The sequence below is a fragment of the Plasmodium vinckei genome (assembly GCF_900681995.1).
Source record: "Plasmodium vinckei vinckei genome assembly, chromosome: PVVCY_13".
Classification (NCBI taxonomy): Eukaryota; Apicomplexa; class Aconoidasida; order Haemosporida; family Plasmodiidae; genus Plasmodium; species Plasmodium vinckei.
In genome coordinates, this window is record NC_051305.1 from 1424505 (window position 1) to 1443354 (window position 18850).

An 18850-nucleotide genomic window follows, 5' to 3' on the forward strand; every position below is an offset into this window, starting at 1 on the left:
TTTGTTTTTCCATTATTTAAATCTTTTCATTCCTTTAGCATTTTTACAATAATCAATTATCTATGCCCTATAAATATTTCTATGCTTTAATTGAGATTATTACTATGAATAAATGGAGAGCTAAAAAAACATTAAAAGCAATATACCAAAAAATTAAATAAAATAATTTTACAAAAAAAATATATTGTATATTATCTATTTTTTCGTACTTTTCTTTTAAAATGACAAATAATACCTATTTATAAAAAATGTAATGAAAAAATGAGATTAAAAACGTTTTTTTTTAGCATAGGTTTATTTTTATTAATAAATTTTTTTTGTATTAAAAAATCAATAGCATATATATTAAATGTAAATGTAGTTGATAAAGATGACTTATTTATTTTTTTATATAAAAATGAGCAGCTGTTAGCTGCAAGCTATTACAACTTCAAACCCTCCTATTTCTTTTCTGTTGACGAAGGTATAATTCATTAATGTTTCTTTCTATATGCCCATATATGTTACATCCATGTTTTATACATATTTATGACAGATCTATGCCATATGTATTGCATGCCAATCAAATTGTTATATCGCAATGTGTTCTCCATTTTACAGTGTATACACAAAAGTCCAGCCACAAAAAATACGGCGTTTTCATTATATATATGCACATTTATGTATTTATCTTTTCCCTTTAGGTGAAATCAACATCGACATGAACATATCTTTTAAGGGAAATACAACGACAAAAAAGAAAAACAACAATCAAGAGATATTAGCCAAAGCAAACAAGAATTCAATTTCCCTTTTAAATCATTTCAATGTAGATAAGGAATATTTTAGCAAAAAGAGAAATGCTATAGATAGTGAAAACTATGGATATATAAATGATAACGAAATAAAAGAAAATGAAATAACGCCTATTGTTTCAAATGAATTAAATAACAACACAACAATAAATGAAAAGTCTAGTAATATATTTTTAGTTCTTATGACTGCTGACCAATGGTTAAATTATATTCGACTTAAAAATAAATTAGAGCCATCAATAAAAAATGATGATAATTATATTTTTACTTCACATTTTAATAGTATAAAAAGATATCCAATAAATCGAGGAACAATAAAAAAAAAAATAAAAATAACACAAAAAAATAGATATATGTTATTTTTAATTAATAGTAATAAATTGATTATTAATATGAAAGGAAATATTGTTTTTTATGATTATAAAACAAAACACTTATCACACGATTTTATTTTTATCCCTAACGTACTTTATTGTGCGATTTATATATTATTAATAACCATTGCAATACTGATACCATTTTTTATTAAATATAGACAAAAATTAGATTTATTTATGATACTTAATATGCTATTCTTTTTGCTTTCGACTTATTATAATTATAAAAATGTGAATTTTATACAAGACACTGGATATATGTATATGTATTTCTGGTATGCCATTTCAAAAAAACACAAACACATAAAATTTGTCCATATTATCAGTCACATACTTTTTATATAATTTAATTAATTACCTTACTTCTTATATTTTTAGGGTGGCAGCAAATATTTTAAAAAAAATTCAAGACATCATTTCATTTATTATATATTTACAAGTATCACTAGGTAATTAATTTTATTCTATCCAAAACTAATGACAATAGCAGCAATATTTCTTTTTTTTGCTATAACAAGTTTATTTATCACCTTTATTTTAATTTCCTTTCCTTTAGGTGATATATATGTAAGGACCCATTTGAGCAGAATAGAGATACAATTCATGATATGCTATTCGGTTATTTCGTTTTACACTGGAATATTTGAATTATTTTTAGGAAATTTTCAGGTAAAAAAAATAAGAATATATTTATGTTTTGCTAATATACATTGTAATATACACACATAATTTATTTTCTATTATTTTTTTTTCCTTTTTTAGACACCTCGATATATTCTGCAAACCTTCGCTTATTTATTTATTTTTATTGCCATCAACTTTACGTCAACATTTCTTTCAGTAAGAAACATGAAAAAATGCGAAAAAAAAATGGCAATAAAATATAAAGGTTGCTACTTTTAAATGTGTATTATTTACATAAAACATTTTTAACCCTTATTTACACACGTAGGCCCGCTTATCCGAAGAAGGTTTATCTTTCAATGTCGCTGAATTATATACAAAGCATGAAATTTACAGGTAAGAAATAATCTTTAAATTATCACTTTTTTGTGTGTGAAATGCGTAAATAATATGTTCATACAAAATATTACTATGTACAACTTATTTAGCTGTACCCACAATTTAGTTTTAATATTATAATTAAAAATATATACACATTTTTTTTTTATTAGGAAATATCGCATAATATTTTTTGTAGTGATATTAAAACCCATTTTCCTAATTATTTACAAAGTTTTATGTTTATCTCCTTCAAATATTGACTTGTACAGTCCTCATGAATTTTTATACGTTTTTTTTGACATAGTTTTTGATATTGTTTTATATGTTTTGGTAAGTTTATAAAATTAATATTCATGCTTTCTATTTTATTCTTTAGCTAATATTCATTATATTTTTTTATATAAGCGATGTTGAAAATTATTATTATTTTATATCTACATTTATTTGTATCAATTTTTTTCCTATAGCTTTTCGCCTTATTTAGGGCAGTTAAACCCTTAAAAATATTGAAGGTAAGTTTAATAATTCATGTTTCTATGCATTTTTAAAACTTGATTAATATATGTATATATATATATATGTATTATATAAAATATTTCTCTTTTTTTTCAGCATATTTTAAGTAATGAAGATTTTCACATTAACTAATTTAAGGCATGTCATCCCCTTTATTATTTAGTTATTTTTCTATATTTTTTTTTCTTAAAACGTACATTGATGTATACTCATATGTTTTTAATTTATTCGTATATGTATATCATTTATATTTTCCCTCTTTGCCGTTTCTTTAATTTTTAATGTTGCATATATTTAGTATTTTTTTCATGGAATTCATTATACCCATACTTATCACTTTCATTTTTTGAGTTTAACTATAAATAATGAAAACATATGAACATTTGTATCACTTAAAAAAATGTAACCATTCCAATGACCGAGTCAAACCTTTAATGTATATTTAGAAAGAAAAATAATTAAAATAAAAAAAACGTCGTAAAAAGCATATAGAATAATGTAGAACTGTGAAATATCATATAAAAGCTTTAAACCAGCATGCTTATTTCACATTGATCTTATCGTTGCATGTTATTAATATATATATATGGTAGTTATTATTTTTTCATTTTATTAATTTATTTCTTTATTGTTGTAGGTACAAAGTATATATGCTCATCCATAGTTTGAAACCTAGCTTAAAATATTATGGATACTGTAAAATATATTTTTTAAAAACCTCAGATAAGGGGAAAAAGATCAGAGTATATTTTAACGACAAATATATTAAAATTTTGAAATTTTATCTTATTTATTCATTGAAGTATGTAGATGAAATAAAGGATAAGTATATAGAAAAAGGAGACAGTTGTTTTTATACTATTTTTTCCAAATATTTGAATTTAAAAGGATTATATATACTTATAATTTATTTTTATTATGAATGTGTGGAGGAAAGAATAGAAGGCATATATGTTTCCGAGTCTAAACAAAATTTAAATGAAAAAATAAAATTAATTACTACTGATATAGATGATCTTAAAAAAAAAAAGAAAAAAAAAAGGGATATACAAAAATTCCCAAATTTTAAAACCACGCAAAACCATTTTTATTTTCGAAGAAATAATAAACTAGTACAATTTAAGTTTAATGAATTGAAATTTAAGGATAACAATAATTATAATTACATAAACACATTTTGTGAATTATTTTATCTTCCTACAATATTCCCATGTCTAAATTATAACATCCATAAAATAAAATTTAAATTGTATGTATCATTTCAAGTGACTTTAAATAATAAAACCAAATGTGATGAAAAATATTTTAATTTGAGCTTAACAAATTTAAGTAAATTTTGCAAAAATAATACGAAGAAAAAATACACCATTGATATTATAAATCCCCCGCATTTGGTCATAAGTAACAGCAAATTAAAAAAAGTCTACTATAGTAATAAAAAAATATGGAGAAAATATTTTTGTTTTTCTTTACAAAAAAAGGGTCACTCACAGAATTGTGATAAGACAGTAGCATTACCTTCTCATGTGATACATGATATTTTTCCAAATGTGAAAAAAATAAAAAAAAAGCCAAAAAAACGAAAAAAAAAAATAATATCCAAAATAAAATATTCATTATGTCTACATAACAATAATAATCATACCATTGAACATAGAATAAATAAAAAAGAGAAAGGATATATAACCTATGAATTTTTTAGAACAAAAAATAAAATTTTAAATTATACCTTTTGTTTATTTGTGGGCTTATATAATAAAGTAGATTTAAAAATTAAAGGAATACCTATTTGTATATATATTGAAAAAAATGATAAAAATAAACAAAATGAATATTGTTTTTTTATAAATATATTGAAAAGTATATTACCAATACTTATGGAAATAAATATTTGTTTAAAAAAAAAGATAATAGACAATAAATTTTTACAATTTATAATTTTAAATAAATATAAATATGTCGGCGAAGAAAATCACAATTGTCTTACATTCCTATCCACATTTATTAAGATAAATGGAAGTAATAATAATTTTTATAAAATCTTATCAATCATAAAAATTATTGTCCATGAGATTTTTCATGTACTATGGGGTAATTGCATATACATTAAGGATGAAAAATATTTATGGTGTAAAGAAGGACTAATTAGACTTTATGAATTAATATATGCTAAATTAATTTTTAAAAAAATAAGAAAAAATATATATAAACATACATATATAAACTACTCTAAGTCATTGCTACAAATTTATGACATCCTTCAATATTATTTTTATGTTATTATTATAGACACACTCAATATATATAATCACACCTTACAACTTTCAAATAGCGGTGTATATAAAAATAATAAAAAAACGATAGGTAATAATTGCAGCCCAAGTCATAAATATGACATAAACAGTTTAAAAAAAAATACATTTTACGAAAGAGAAATTCATCATTTTTATAACCCTCTTACATACAATAAAGGAATGAATATTTTTAAAATTATTACTATCTTATGCACACCATATTTTGGCATAATCATGAAATTGTTATATTATAATTTTTACAACCATTCTATAAGCAAGAAAAAAATTTTTACATTTATTAATTTTTTTTTTTTCATTTTTCGTATTAAGCCATTTTTTTTTAATCATAAGAAGGAAGGAATAAAGAGGATAGGTAATAAAAATAAAAGAGTAAACAATTTCTTTCAATCATGCACACCAGTTTATAAAAATAAACTATCTCAAAATTTTAAAATTAAAATAAAATCCAGGAGAAATTTACAGAGATATAATAATAAATATGTCTTTACCCAGAATTTCTATTCACCATTTTTAAAATTGTCTTTTAAAAAGTATTATAAAATTTATTGCAATCAAGTTAGTAAATTTCATTTAAGTTACAAGGATGTTTCTGTAAAAAAAGGTGATACAATATTTGAGGGCATTAAGATTGTGAGACAAAAAGAGAAATTATATTTTACTACTTTAAATATTAAGTATATAAAAAAAAATATAAACATGAGGTATATAAAAAAAAATAAATGTTTAAACAACATTTTAAAGAACTATATAAATACAGTTGGTCCTCCAAAGTTATTTATAAAATATATTAAGAATAAAAATAAATTATTAATTCATCAAAAGCATTATTATTATGATAATTATGCTCAAAAAATTAAAGAAACAAATAATTTATTTAAAATACCATTTATTTTTAAATTTAATAATAAATCTTATAAAATACTAATCACAAAAAAGTCAACTTTAGTAGACCTATATTTATTGGGGAATGAAAATAATGAGGAATACAAAACGACAACTATAAATGTAGACCATAAAAATAAAGAAAATTTTCTCAATATATATTTTAAGAATAATTGTTATTTTTCTTATCATTTTGTTGATATAAACTCTTTTAGTCTTATAATAAATTCTATCAAAAATGATAAATGCTCCGAAAATGATATATTTTATATTTTTATAAATATAATACTGCACCTTTTAGTCCGTATTAAATCATTGCAACATGCCAAATATTTAAATTCCTTGGTGTGTAAACAAATACTTATGGTAAAACAAAAATTAATTATAGACATTTATGCTTTTCATTTTTTTAAGTATTATTATTCATGCTCAAATATGTATGTATATATCATGTATTATTTTTTATTTTTGAAGGTGTATGAAGCGCTTAAAACTAAGGCCAAGAGATACAACAAAATCCGCAATATTACTGCCATTTTTTGCATTGAATTTTTCAAATGTTATATCCACTTTAGTCAATATTTTAGGGATATAGAAAACCACAAATTAAAATTAGAAATAAGAAAAGAATTAAAAAATAGCAAATTTATTGGTGAAATTGATAAAGATGTTGAATTTTTATTTCAAGATTTTATAAATTATTTATCAAAAATTTTTTATTTATTTAAAGAATCAATAAGTTTATTACAATAAATGAAAAATCACAATTTTTTGTCATGAACAAGTTGAACTATGTTCATCCAAAAAGGGTCAAAAATAAAATATTTATATTTTTGTTTTTTTTTGTCTATTTTATTCATACCATTTTAATACAAATTAACAAAATGGGAATGTCTCACATATCTGTAAGAAAAAAAAAAGACACCCTTTAAATATTTTAAAGAAAATTTATGAAGCTACAAGACTCATCATTGTTTGAAATAGACTTTTCTGATTCTGCTCTTGTTTGTAATGTCTTCATAATACTATAGCTGATATGTTTCACCTGTTTTATGTTTATAAATAAATTTTCTAATCCTCCAATTTTTTTTCCGTTTGTAAAATAAATTCCATAGTACCCTTCGCCTACATCAAAGAAGTGGTATTTTTCATCATTTATATCTATTTTTTAATATTTATTTTATTGTTTATTTATTCTTCTATTTTTTATGTACCTGTTCCCGTAAGTTTTTGTATTAAATTATTACATCGTGTAATGACAATATAATGCTTACAATCATAGTAGACAGTCAAACAATGACTTATAAAATTGTATATATAGCTATTTATCCAATATTGTTCATCTTCTGATTTTGTTTTTATGTTTGTTGTTATTCCTTAAAAAATAGGAAAAATATTAAAAAAATTTTCATTTATATATTACATTACTTTTGTGTATCAACATATTTAGAGGGAATAAATTATTACCTATTTCGTTGCGTATATTGCTATCATTTTTTTTGACGAAAGCCCTTACATATTTAGATATATCAGAAATAAAAAATTTATTCATAATTTTTTCAAACTTTAATTTATTTTTTTCATTTTTTTTTATTGTTTTTTTTGGCAATTCTTCGGAGTAATCATAATCTACCCTTTCTGTCCTTACATATGTATCATTGAAATTATGATATTCTGAAATATTTGAATTTTGATTTAAATAAATATCACAATAATCACGTTCTTTTATAAATGACTTTTCTATACTCACTAATTCCCACACACATTGAGACATTTTTAAGAATGTTGAAATTTTTATTTTTATTTTTATAAATTAATTACGGATGCATATAAGCCATGGCACAAATCTAATGACACATTTCTATATTCAAATATTCGGAATAAACATAACTATGTAAAACTTATAATAATTCATTGCATTAATTATTGCTGTTAAAAAAATGGGGAAGTTTTTTAAAATAGACTATGCTTAAAATACGGAAATTTATATAACAATAACTGTAAAAACATATGTAAGGATACGAAAAAAAATAAAATAAAATAAAAAATACTAAATATTTTAACAAATAAACTAATAATAAAATTTACTACGAATAAATATTTTAATACAAAATAACAGCAAATAAAGGTTTTCAAATTGCATGTGTGCATATGCAAAAATATAAAATCGGAGGGAGCTTTTATACATACTCAAAAAAAAACATAAATAAAAAAATAAATATAAACATATTTAACAATCCATTGAAAAAGTAAAAGTTGCTTAAATTTTTAATAGTCTATAATTCTTCGTAATTCTCGAAAAGTTTCTCATCATCTAAATTTATGGAAAGAAATTTCTCAATATCTATATTTGTGTTTGTCTAAAAAAATAAAATGGTCGTAATTTAGTTGTAATGAGGAACATATAAATGATGACTAAAAAAATGCACACATAAATTAATTGTACTATATTTGTTAATTCAATTTAAAGTATCAAATTATTTCTAAACATTTTTAAGAGGAAGTAAAAATATAGACCATATTAATTTTTACTATCTTTTAATACCATTCGGCAAATCCAAGAAATAAGCTTTTCCTCAGTTTTCTCTTCAGTATACATTATAGGATTATTTTTGTTAGATTTTTCATACAAATAAATGGTTGGATATCCCTCTAAAAAAGACAAAAAAAAAATATAAATATACATATTAAAACGAAGGATTTGATATATGTTATTTCGTTTTGTTATATTTTTCATTTTATAGGATATATTAAGCAAACAAAATTTAAAATACATATTTTCACATACCAATGGAAATATTATATATTTCATTGTTAGCTGCATCAATTTTACTAATTATAATATCATTTTTATAGTCTTTATTTTGATCTATATATATTTTTAATCTTTTCCCTAGTCTTCTATAGATTGGATCAAATTTATGACAATGGCCACACCAAGGTGCATAATATAGAACGACAACATTTTTGTCATTATTAAATATATGATCATCATAATTATCTGCTACTATTATTTTCACATATCCATTATTATATTCATCTGGTAAAATACGCTCACTTTTTTTGTAAAAGTATTTCTTATCCGTTAAAAATTTATTAATAAACTCATCAATGCTCTAAAGGAAAAAAATGAACATAATTATATGTGTGTATGTATGCATAATTTATGGGCATATAAGATGACAAGACAAATGTGATTTATGTACTTTTTCATCATAAATGAAATGATAAATTTATTGAGCAGGTTATGTAAGATGTTCACGAAAAAACACACACATACATTTGGTTATTTGTTTATTAATTTAGTATTTTTTTGGTGCATTACCTTTTCATTTATCTCGACCTCATCCGACAAAGGTTTGTATTTGTAAGGAATTTGTATATCATCTTTAAATTGGATAATCCTCATAACTGGTTTATTTAAATCATCAATAAGGAGATCAGACAATAATCTTTTTTCATAAATTTCTACATTTCCAGAAATAGCAAAAGTAACTCCTTTATGTTTTTTTGCACACTTAATAATATCGGATTTATTTAAATCATTGATGTCATTATAAAATATAAATAATGTAATAGTATCAGGTGCAAATAAAGCTGGAAAATAATACTCTGAAAATCGAATAACTAAAGGTTCACTTTTTACATCGATCCATTTTGCTAATGCATTTATTTTATATTCATCATTATATTCATTTTCATATAATATATTTAATGAATGATCAAAAACATAAAAATATTTATCAAAAAAATCATTTTTATATAAAATTCCATATATGTCTTTTTCTAGAATTTCAGTTATATTTATGGTATCATTTTTTGCAATTAAAATGTTTTCAAAAAATGTAATTAAATTATGGTCTTTAATATAAAAACAAAATGTACTATCGATTAATTTACATATAGAAATTAATTCATTAATCATATTATAATGTTTTTCTTCTTTTATTAAAAAGAATATAGTTGATATATTATATTCTTTAAGTTCTAAAAATAAAACTAACTTTTCTTTATTTTTTATTTCGTATATATTTTCATCTAAGTATTCTTGTATCCATAATAATATGCTTTGTACACTATTTAAACCACTATATCTGTGCATTTGTTTTTTTTTGATCAAAAATAAGGAAGGATAACTATATACATTAAACCTATGTATTAGTTCATGATTAATAACAACATTAATTTTTGCTATATTTATATCAGTGTCATACATTAATATATTTGATATACTTTCTAAATTTTCAAGAAGTAAAATAGATCTTTGACACCAATGGGTATATACTACTAATAATGTTATCTGATCTTCATCCTCTAAAATTTTATTAAACGTGTCCATATTTATAGACACTATTTCTTTTTTACCCAAATTATACTCATTCGTATAATAAAAATTTATTAAAATAAAAAACGGTATTAAAAAATTTATGTACTTCATTTTGTTTTACTAATTAATTTACTTTTACTGTCTTTAGGAAATAACAATTCATTTGGTATCCCAAAGAAAACAAATATTACGAAAATATGTAAATCTGTCTTTATTTAACACTTAATGTCATTGTCTGCATTTGAATGTTGCAATTTTACTAGTCTTTCTTCATATACACATGCAGCTAACCGCATACTAAATATATACACATAAATCAACATATATATAATCAATAGATATATATAATATAATAATTAATTTTGACTACGTATGCCTTTTCGATGCAACAAACAAATAAAATATTTAAAAAAAAACATAATATTTGTCATTATTCTCTTTATAGCATAACTGTCATTTTTCTAAAAATATAAAGAAGAATAAAAATAAAAATAACTAAATATTTTCTATGGAAAAAATATTTTATTTTTCACTTTTTTTATAATAATGCAAAATTTAATACACATAAAAAAATAATAATTTTCCACATATATGCTATGATTTATACCGATTAAACTGAATGCAGTGTAAAATAATATTTATATTTTGTTTATTTTTTATTATTATTTGCAAAAGAAATGACGAAAAAAATACATACAAACTTTAATTAAGCAAAAATTTAAATCAAAGCAAATGCTAAAATTAAAGATTATGTATGACGGACATTTTTGAAAAAATATAAAATGACAATTCCACAAATGTAATAATCCTAATGTTAGACATTGCCACAAAAAATAGTATTAACCAGTAACAATAAACAGGTGTCATAATCTTTGATAATATAAATTGTCAAATATTTTAATCTTGGGGTTTCACAAAAATATAAAAATTAAATTTTCCGTTAACTAAAAATCATTAAATTTATTTATTTGTTTGGACATTCGGTCATTTTTTTGCTTCTCTATTTTTTATAATAAACTGTGTATGAAGCACACAATGATTAAAGACATTTTCTGCCACTAGCACATTTCTATAACATTTACAAGAAATATATAGATATACAATACACGCTAGTGCATGCTATTGTAAGTCATATATAATGGATGGTAATGTATGCTATATATAATTTTCTTTTTTATCGTTTTGTTTTCGGATTTAAATTTGAAAAAAGGTCATAACATTTTCCACATAAATTTTTCTAAATATTTGTTCGCATATTGTATGGGCATAAGCGACACTCCTGTGTATGTGTATATCATGTATGCATATTATACTTAGTAAAACTTTTTAATATAATTTGAAATTATGATTTTTTTTTGTTTTTTTTTTAAAAAAAATGAACAAGGGGAAAATTTTTTTTTGTGTTTAAATATATTTATATGGATATAATTTTATATCATTAAAAAATGAAAAAGTGAAGAGCGGCAATTAAATAATGCGACTTATTACTATTTCAATATGGCTATTCATAATACTTTTTACATATAATAAATGTTTAAAAGTTAAAAATATATTTTATATCCCAAGTAATAAAGAGAATATATTTTTTGAAAATGGATTAAAGAAGAGAAAGCAAAACTATTCACCAAAGCTGTTTTATACAATCAAAAAATATCACACCTTGAAAAATGGCACAAAACAAATCTTAGGAAGTAACAAGGATAACGACAATAATAATAATGATAGTTCGGACATAAATGAAGAATATAAAGTATTTCAAAAAACAAATTTCATAAAAAAATACCAAATAACAAAAGAAGAAATTGATACATATATTGAGCAAATAAAAAATAGCAAAACAAGTGGTTATGAACCTAAGTTTCCAAAAGATGCATTTAGAACACCAGATGGATTAACAAACGTTATTTTAGATTATAAATATAAAAATGACAATTTAAAAATACATAATTATTATTATTTTTTTATGCAATTTTTAAAAAAACTATCAGAAAGTAATGATAATCTTAAACAATCGAAAAATGACAACAGCCTAATAAATATACACGATTTTTTATACTTAAAAAAAAAAGGTTTTTTTGAAGGTGAATTATATACATGGAAAAATTGGGTCATACTTAATAGAGGAGAATGGAAAGATGAAATAGGATATGATAATGAAGAGAATGGAAATTATGAAATAAAAACAATAAGACCAATTGTGGAACCCAAAATGAAAAGAATGCCAATAGAATATTGGGGAAGTTTTAGAGCAATTGATTTTAATGTAAATCATTATCCTATATATAAAAAATTATTCGATTATTTTAATAAAACAAATGTAAATGAGGATGAACCATATCATAAAATTCATCCTTTTCTTTTTTATCCTCGATTTAGTGTGGGTAGAGATAGAGGAGGCTTGAGTTATGGTGATGCAAATTATTTTGGAAATTATGGAGATATTTATAAAAAAAATGAAGAAAGAGAAAAAAGATTAAACAAGTTGAAAGAAAATAATAATGAAAATACAAGTATGGATTTTGATTTTGGAGAAAATTATAATTATGAAAATGAACAAAATGAGGATAAAGAAAGTGTTATTAATTCAAGTATACATAAAGAACATTTTATTGATAAATATGATTTTGGCCCTAATGATATTAAAATTGAAGAAGCAACAGATGTATTAGTATATCCACAAAATGGAAGATTATATCAAAAATTTTATATAGGTCCATTAAATATAACTGATGGTCATACATTTGGTTCATTAATTAAATATGTGTGTCAAAGCCAAATATATGGTTATGCTATAGTAGGTATAAAAATACATAATATGAATGAAGATACAAAAATTGAAAATACACAAGAAGATTTACTTGAAATTGCTTTAAATTTATCGGATGTTTGTATATATAGTAAAGAAATAAATTTAGAAACAAATATTCGTTTAATTTTTAAAGGACCTTTAATGTTAGTTGCTGGAATGATTCCATTACCATCTCATTTAAAAGTTGTAAATAAAGAACAATATATATGTACAATAAAAGAAAATGGATATATTGATATTTCTATTAAAATTGAATATGGTAAAGGACATTGGGTAACATATGAAAAGGGTTTATATAAAAGAGAAATAGGATCAGATAATGAATGTATGAAAAAGAGACCAATAAAAGAAGTTATAAATAATAATTATACACCTTTAACTGCTAGTTTTAGTGCTTGTCGAATGGTTCGAACTACTGTTCATAAAATAGCAACAAAATATTGGTGTGAAGATAGATGTGAGTTTACAGATCCTAAACAAATGCTAGTTGTTGAAATTTGGACAGATCCAAGAATGTTACCAAAAAATGTTCTATTATATGGTATTAAAAATATTAAAAAGATTTTAAAAAAATTCAGAGAAATGATAATTAATGATACGGATTTTCCATGTGAGGAAGAAGATCGAGAAATTAAAAAATTATGGCCTTACATTGATAGATATAAATATTTACAAACTAAACAGAAAATGGAAGGTGGTCCACCTATAGTTAATATTGATGAAGAACTAAACAAAGCAGGTACTAATATTAATACCGATCAAAATGGATTAAAAATAGACGATAAAAATATTCAAAATCCGTTTACTCAAGCTCTTATGGACCCAGGAAATTTTCCAAAACATTCGAATATAATGTTGCCATTGCAAGAAACTCCCCCTCCTTATATCGATACTTTGGATTGGCTTAAAACGGAAGTGAATAAGGATAAAAATTCTACCAAACGTGATGAACGAAATAAAGAAAAAAATGACAAATCAAAAAACAAACGGACATTTGACTATGATAATTATTTGGATGATCAGCTTGCCGATATATTAAGTGATAATCCACGCTCACAATGACTCGAAAATATTTCCGTTTTGTTTTTTTTCACACCCACACCATATTGGATATGGTCATATATCATTATAGTTTTTTTTTTTTACTTATTTTTTACTGTTTATTTTTTATTTTTTCATTTTCGATATTTCGCATTAACCGCTATTTTGACAATTAAATTCTTTTAAATATTGACATACAAATTAAGAAGTTATTATGCTAAAATAGCGTTTATGAAATGAATGAGAATAAATATTTACAAACGCTTTTACAATAAAAGGTTGCATATATTTATATGTATAAAGAAATGTATTAAAAAAATATAAAAAATTTATTATAAATCTTGAAATAGTTTTTCCCAAATATATTTAAAACGGTCCACTTTCGAAAGAACTAAATGAATATGTTTTTCATTTATTTTATAATCCGTTGTTATAACCCAATATGCATCATCGGAACATATTTTTCCACAAAACTATAAAAAAGAAAAATGAAATAAGTTTATGCAACTATCAAAATAAGCATTCATCTATATACATATGTATTATAATTATTCTTATTAGTAAGGTAAACAACTTTTTAAATGTTACATATTTTACGAATTTTCTTGTCTTACTTTATGATCTAATAAAGTAACTTTTTCTCCATTTTGGATTATTTCTAATTTTATGTAATCATTTTTTATCTGAAATAAAATATCTTCTTGATTTGTTTCTTTAATTAAAATAAAATAAGAATAAAAAAAATTGTAATGTGTATATTGCATATTTGCATGCGCATTCAATATTGTGTTTATATATATAGTAAATATAATGAAAAAAAGGAGAAATTGTTTTAAAACTATAAATAGTTGGTCATAAGTATATATGCCATTTTTTACCATCAAAAATTGGAATATTTAATTCAATATGATCTAATGATTCTCTCCAATCAAACCTAAAATCAATATAGATTCCATAAAAAAATAAATAACCAATACATTTACAAATAAATGGGCAATGTTTGATAGTTAAGACAAATTTTATAAATATGAATACGATCACTTTTTAATCTTACTTAGCACTATTTAAAAGGGTTCCCACTTCATATGGCATATGTAACATTCCCTTATACTATGAATTAATTAAATAACCAATGTAGACATAAACATGCTTATATATTTATAGATATATTATATATTTTATTTTTTTTTACCTTCATTATTTCCTTTGCAGTGTCTTTGAAAGGAACTGACTTATAATCATCATCTTTCATGGAATTAATTTTTTTATATATATCATTTATATTAAGATTTTCATTTGGACTATTTAAATCATCAATTTCCTCAAATGTTTTTTCGATTTTATTAATATTAGCATATTCTTTCTTAACATTTGGATTATCATTTTCATTAATCTCTGTATTATAAAATGCTTTTCTAACACATGTTTTTAAATCACTATCAGTATTATTTATTACATCTTCGACATTATGTTCATTTATTGATTTCATTTGGTCTATTTGGCTCATCTGTTCTTCGATTTGTTTTGTTTCTTCCTCTTTTATGGCAGCATTTTTCTAACGGAAAAATAAAAAACATAAATCCATATACATGCTAATATAAAGGCAGTTCTAAATATATTTTAAACAAATTTTACCTCAACTTCTCGATACAACTTTAGTGACTCATCCCCCAGTTTCCCATCTTCTATATCTTTCATTAAATTCTATATTTTTTACAAATTAGGAAATAAAAATATATCAAATTGGCAAAATTACATATATATATGTGTGTGAAATTTAAATATTAAAAAAAAATTATTTTTTATATACCTCAAGTTCGATATCTAAGTCGCTATCATTTTGTTCTGTATTAGACAAAGTTGATGTTTTATTTGATTTTTTATTTATGGATATACTTTTTATAGGTACTCTTATAAAATGGGAATATTTTAATATTTTATCAGTTATAGGGTTTGAATTATTAATTAATTTTATCTTGCATATTCTTGAATGGTAATATGAACTATTAATACAATTGACAGTAAGGAAATGGACAAAAAAAAGGATACTTAAAAAGGTGTTAATATTCTTTATTAATTTTAGCATAATTGTTTTGGCCCTTTGTCAAATAGTTATATGGTTACACATGCATATCAATACACGCAAAAATAAGTGAGAAAATGAATATACATATTCAATTATGTAGCGGCCTAATGAAGATTTGAAACCCCTTATTATATTTCTATCACTTAATTAATTATAAATTTTGGTACTATATATATTATTATAATAATGAAGGAAAAAAATAGGGCATCATAATGTGGTTACTACTAAATTTTCAAAGTATTACTTACACTTTAATTTTATTATAAAAAACGCTAACTCATTTTACTATTAAATTATGCTAGTAAAATGGATATATCTACATGTATGTGCATTATTTATTTAACTAAACGCGATATATTTTTTATTCCCTTTTTGGGTATCACAAAATAATATAATTCTCTCTTTTTAGATACTATTCATATATAGGGGTGCACACTTTCGAAAAACATTCACACTATATAATATTTTCATAAAACTAGCATATCAAATAATATAAAATATGTATTGAAAATTAAAAATAAGCATATCTACACACATAGTTATGTATATCCTATTTTTATATTGAATGAAATGTATTTGGCTATTTATTTTTACACTATTTTTTTTTTCTGAGATTTCGTAAAATTTTATGAACTTTATTTTTTTTTCATCCCAAATAAATTAAAAATTTGATTTAGTGTAATTTTTCAAGTTTACATAAATACATTTGAATAATTATTTTTTTTTACTTCACCTCTCTCGAAAAAATTAAATCAAACTTACAAAATTGGTAGAAGTATAATGGAAAATGAGTTTAGTCTTCCATTAGCAGATGATATGCATTGCCATTTAAGGCAAGATGAGATGCTAAAGTTTACTGTTCCCGCAATAAAAAAAGGAGGGTGCAATCGAGTTTTAGTAATGCCTAATACTACACCAATTATAAGCAGTTGTGAAGAAGCCAAGAAATATAGAGAGGAATTAATAAAATATGATAATAGTGTAGAATATTTAATGACTCTATATTTAAATAAAAAAACTGATGAAAACGATATATTAAATAATTATAAAGAATGCAATTTACAAGGAATAAAAATATACCCTAGTAATGTAACAACAAATTCTAATGATGGTGTATCAAGTTTAGAACCATATTATAAAATATTTTCTACATTAGAAAAAATAAATAAAAGTTTACATATACATTGTGAAGAACCAAATATAAATCCAATGTTTGCAGAAAAGGAATATTTACAACATATACATGATATAGCTATTAAATTTCCACACCTAAAAATAGTTTTAGAACATATATCAACTGAAAGTATGATAGAAATTATTAAAAAATATCCAAATGTAGCAGGATCTATTACTCCTCATCATTTACATCTAACTATTGATGATGTTGTTGATATAAAAAATTATGATTATTCATTCAACAATACTGACATTGAAAAATATATAAAAAATGTATATAATTATTGTAAACCTTTACCTAAAACATTAGATGATAAAATAGCATTATGTAATATTATAAAAGAGGGAAACCCTAAAGTATTTTTAGGTTCTGACTCAGCTCCACATTATCAAAAATTTAAACAAGAACCTCATTGTAAGGCTGGTATTTTTACACAGCCATTTCTTTTATCATATATTGCTCATGTATTTAATAAATTTGATTCATTAGACAAGATTGAAAATTTTGCTTGTAAAAATGCTGCACAGTTTTTAAACTTAAAACCTAAATGTGTTGAAAATAATCAAAATGGTACTATATATATTAAAAAAAAAAATTTTACAATACCAAATGACTATTTTGGCGTTGTTCCATTTTTAGCTGGCGATACAATTGATTTTACTGCATCCTATAAATGTGGCATCATTTAATTTAGACAAATATTTAAAATGATAAACATTTTTATTATGATTGTTTGCATATATTTTTTTATTACATATGAGTATGTACACTTTTTTGGCGTCATTTGTTTTTTGGCAAATCAAAAACTATTCTACTATATATTTTAACCACACTTTTAATAAAAAGAAAATGATAAAACTTTATATGGGCCTCTTGAAGGGTACAAAAAAAACAAATTAATTAAAGCAAAAAAATATAATATAAAATTTGATATTACTGAAAATTACAATTCATTGTGTCAGTCTACTACTACTACTTTTATTGCTTTTGGAGAATTTGTATCAACATCATTTTGATCATTTGCTAAATTTGGTTCGTTATCAGTTTCTTTTTGTGCTTGACCCTCTTCTAAAGAATTGTCCTTATTGTTGGTAGATGGTATAACATTATTTTGTGGATCGATATTTTTATCTTTCTCTTTATTCGATGAATTCATTGTGACATTTCTTATACATACAAATGTTTTAGGCATGGTATTTTCTTCAATACTTATATTCAATTCTTCGTATGATCCATCTTGATCTTGTGGAAATAATTTAACAACTAAAATTGCAATGAGTGAAATAAGTATTGATATTGTACTTAGTATTAAAGCAATTTTTATAATTAATTTTTTATATTTTTCTGAGTTCATTGAATTATCTAGCATTTTTTTTATTTACATGTCTGAAATAGATGAAATATGTAATCCAATAAATCAAATAAATATATGCACAACAATTAGCATTTGCATGTTGTCATTTTATTCTTTTTTATTTTTTATTTAAAATATTTTTCAAATATTTATGTCTTATTTTAATG

At 22.4% G+C, this 18850-nt stretch overlaps 8 protein-coding genes across 8 annotated transcripts; 4 read left to right on the plus strand and 4 right to left on the minus strand.

The window, feature by feature from the left end:
• Positions 1–261: 261 nt before the first annotated feature.
• PVVCY_1303800 (conserved Plasmodium protein, unknown function) lies at positions 262–2824 on the plus strand (the record flags this gene model as incomplete). The annotated part of the gene is made up of 9 exons (XM_008624053.1): positions 262–463; positions 684–1446; positions 1550–1620; positions 1728–1840; positions 1934–2011; positions 2124–2191; positions 2347–2506; positions 2644–2688; positions 2789–2824. The coding sequence occupies 9 exons, from the start codon at positions 262–264 to the stop codon at positions 2822–2824; spliced, it is 1536 nt and encodes a 511-aa protein (XP_008622275.1).
• A 233-nt stretch (positions 2825–3057) lies between these two features.
• PVVCY_1303810 (M1-family alanyl aminopeptidase, putative) lies at positions 3058–6642 on the plus strand (the record flags this gene model as incomplete). The annotated part of the gene is made up of 3 exons (XM_008624054.2): positions 3058–3128; positions 3330–6255; positions 6364–6642. The coding sequence occupies 3 exons, from the start codon at positions 3058–3060 to the stop codon at positions 6640–6642; spliced, it is 3276 nt and encodes a 1091-aa protein (XP_008622276.2).
• Positions 6643–6826: 184 nt separating this feature from the next.
• PVVCY_1303820 (conserved Plasmodium protein, unknown function) lies at positions 6827–7663 on the minus strand (the record flags this gene model as incomplete). Its single annotated transcript, XM_008624055.1, has 3 exons — positions 6827–7014; positions 7104–7265; positions 7357–7663. 3 exons carry the CDS (start codon positions 7661–7663, stop codon positions 6827–6829), a joined length of 657 nt encoding a protein of 218 aa, XP_008622277.1.
• A 502-nt stretch (positions 7664–8165) lies between these two features.
• On the minus strand, positions 8166–10327 carry PVVCY_1303830 (protein disulfide-isomerase, putative; the record flags this gene model as incomplete). Its single annotated transcript, XM_008624056.2, has 4 exons — positions 8166–8249; positions 8435–8541; positions 8678–9005; positions 9215–10327. 4 exons carry the CDS (start codon positions 10325–10327, stop codon positions 8166–8168), a joined length of 1632 nt encoding a protein of 543 aa, XP_008622278.2.
• Positions 10328–11690: 1363 nt separating this feature from the next.
• On the plus strand, positions 11691–14087 carry PVVCY_1303840 (DNA-directed RNA polymerase, alpha subunit, putative; the record flags this gene model as incomplete). Its single annotated transcript, XM_008624057.1, has 1 exon — positions 11691–14087. The coding sequence occupies one exon, from the start codon at positions 11691–11693 to the stop codon at positions 14085–14087; it is 2397 nt and encodes a 798-aa protein (XP_008622279.1).
• A 311-nt stretch (positions 14088–14398) lies between these two features.
• On the minus strand, positions 14399–16152 carry PVVCY_1303850 (conserved Plasmodium protein, unknown function; the record flags this gene model as incomplete). Its single annotated transcript, XM_008624058.1, has 7 exons — positions 14399–14539; positions 14681–14778; positions 14945–15000; positions 15121–15176; positions 15259–15621; positions 15702–15770; positions 15877–16152. The coding sequence occupies 7 exons, from the start codon at positions 16150–16152 to the stop codon at positions 14399–14401; spliced, it is 1059 nt and encodes a 352-aa protein (XP_008622280.1).
• A 780-nt stretch (positions 16153–16932) lies between these two features.
• On the plus strand, positions 16933–18018 carry PVVCY_1303860 (dihydroorotase, putative; the record flags this gene model as incomplete). The annotated part of the gene is made up of 1 exon (XM_008624059.1): positions 16933–18018. One exon carries the CDS (start codon positions 16933–16935, stop codon positions 18016–18018), a length of 1086 nt encoding a protein of 361 aa, XP_008622281.1.
• Positions 18019–18287: 269 nt separating this feature from the next.
• PVVCY_1303870 (conserved Plasmodium protein, unknown function) lies at positions 18288–18698 on the minus strand (the record flags this gene model as incomplete). Its single annotated transcript, XM_008624060.1, has 1 exon — positions 18288–18698. One exon carries the CDS (start codon positions 18696–18698, stop codon positions 18288–18290), a length of 411 nt encoding a protein of 136 aa, XP_008622282.1.
• Between the last annotated feature and the right edge of the window lie 152 nt (positions 18699–18850).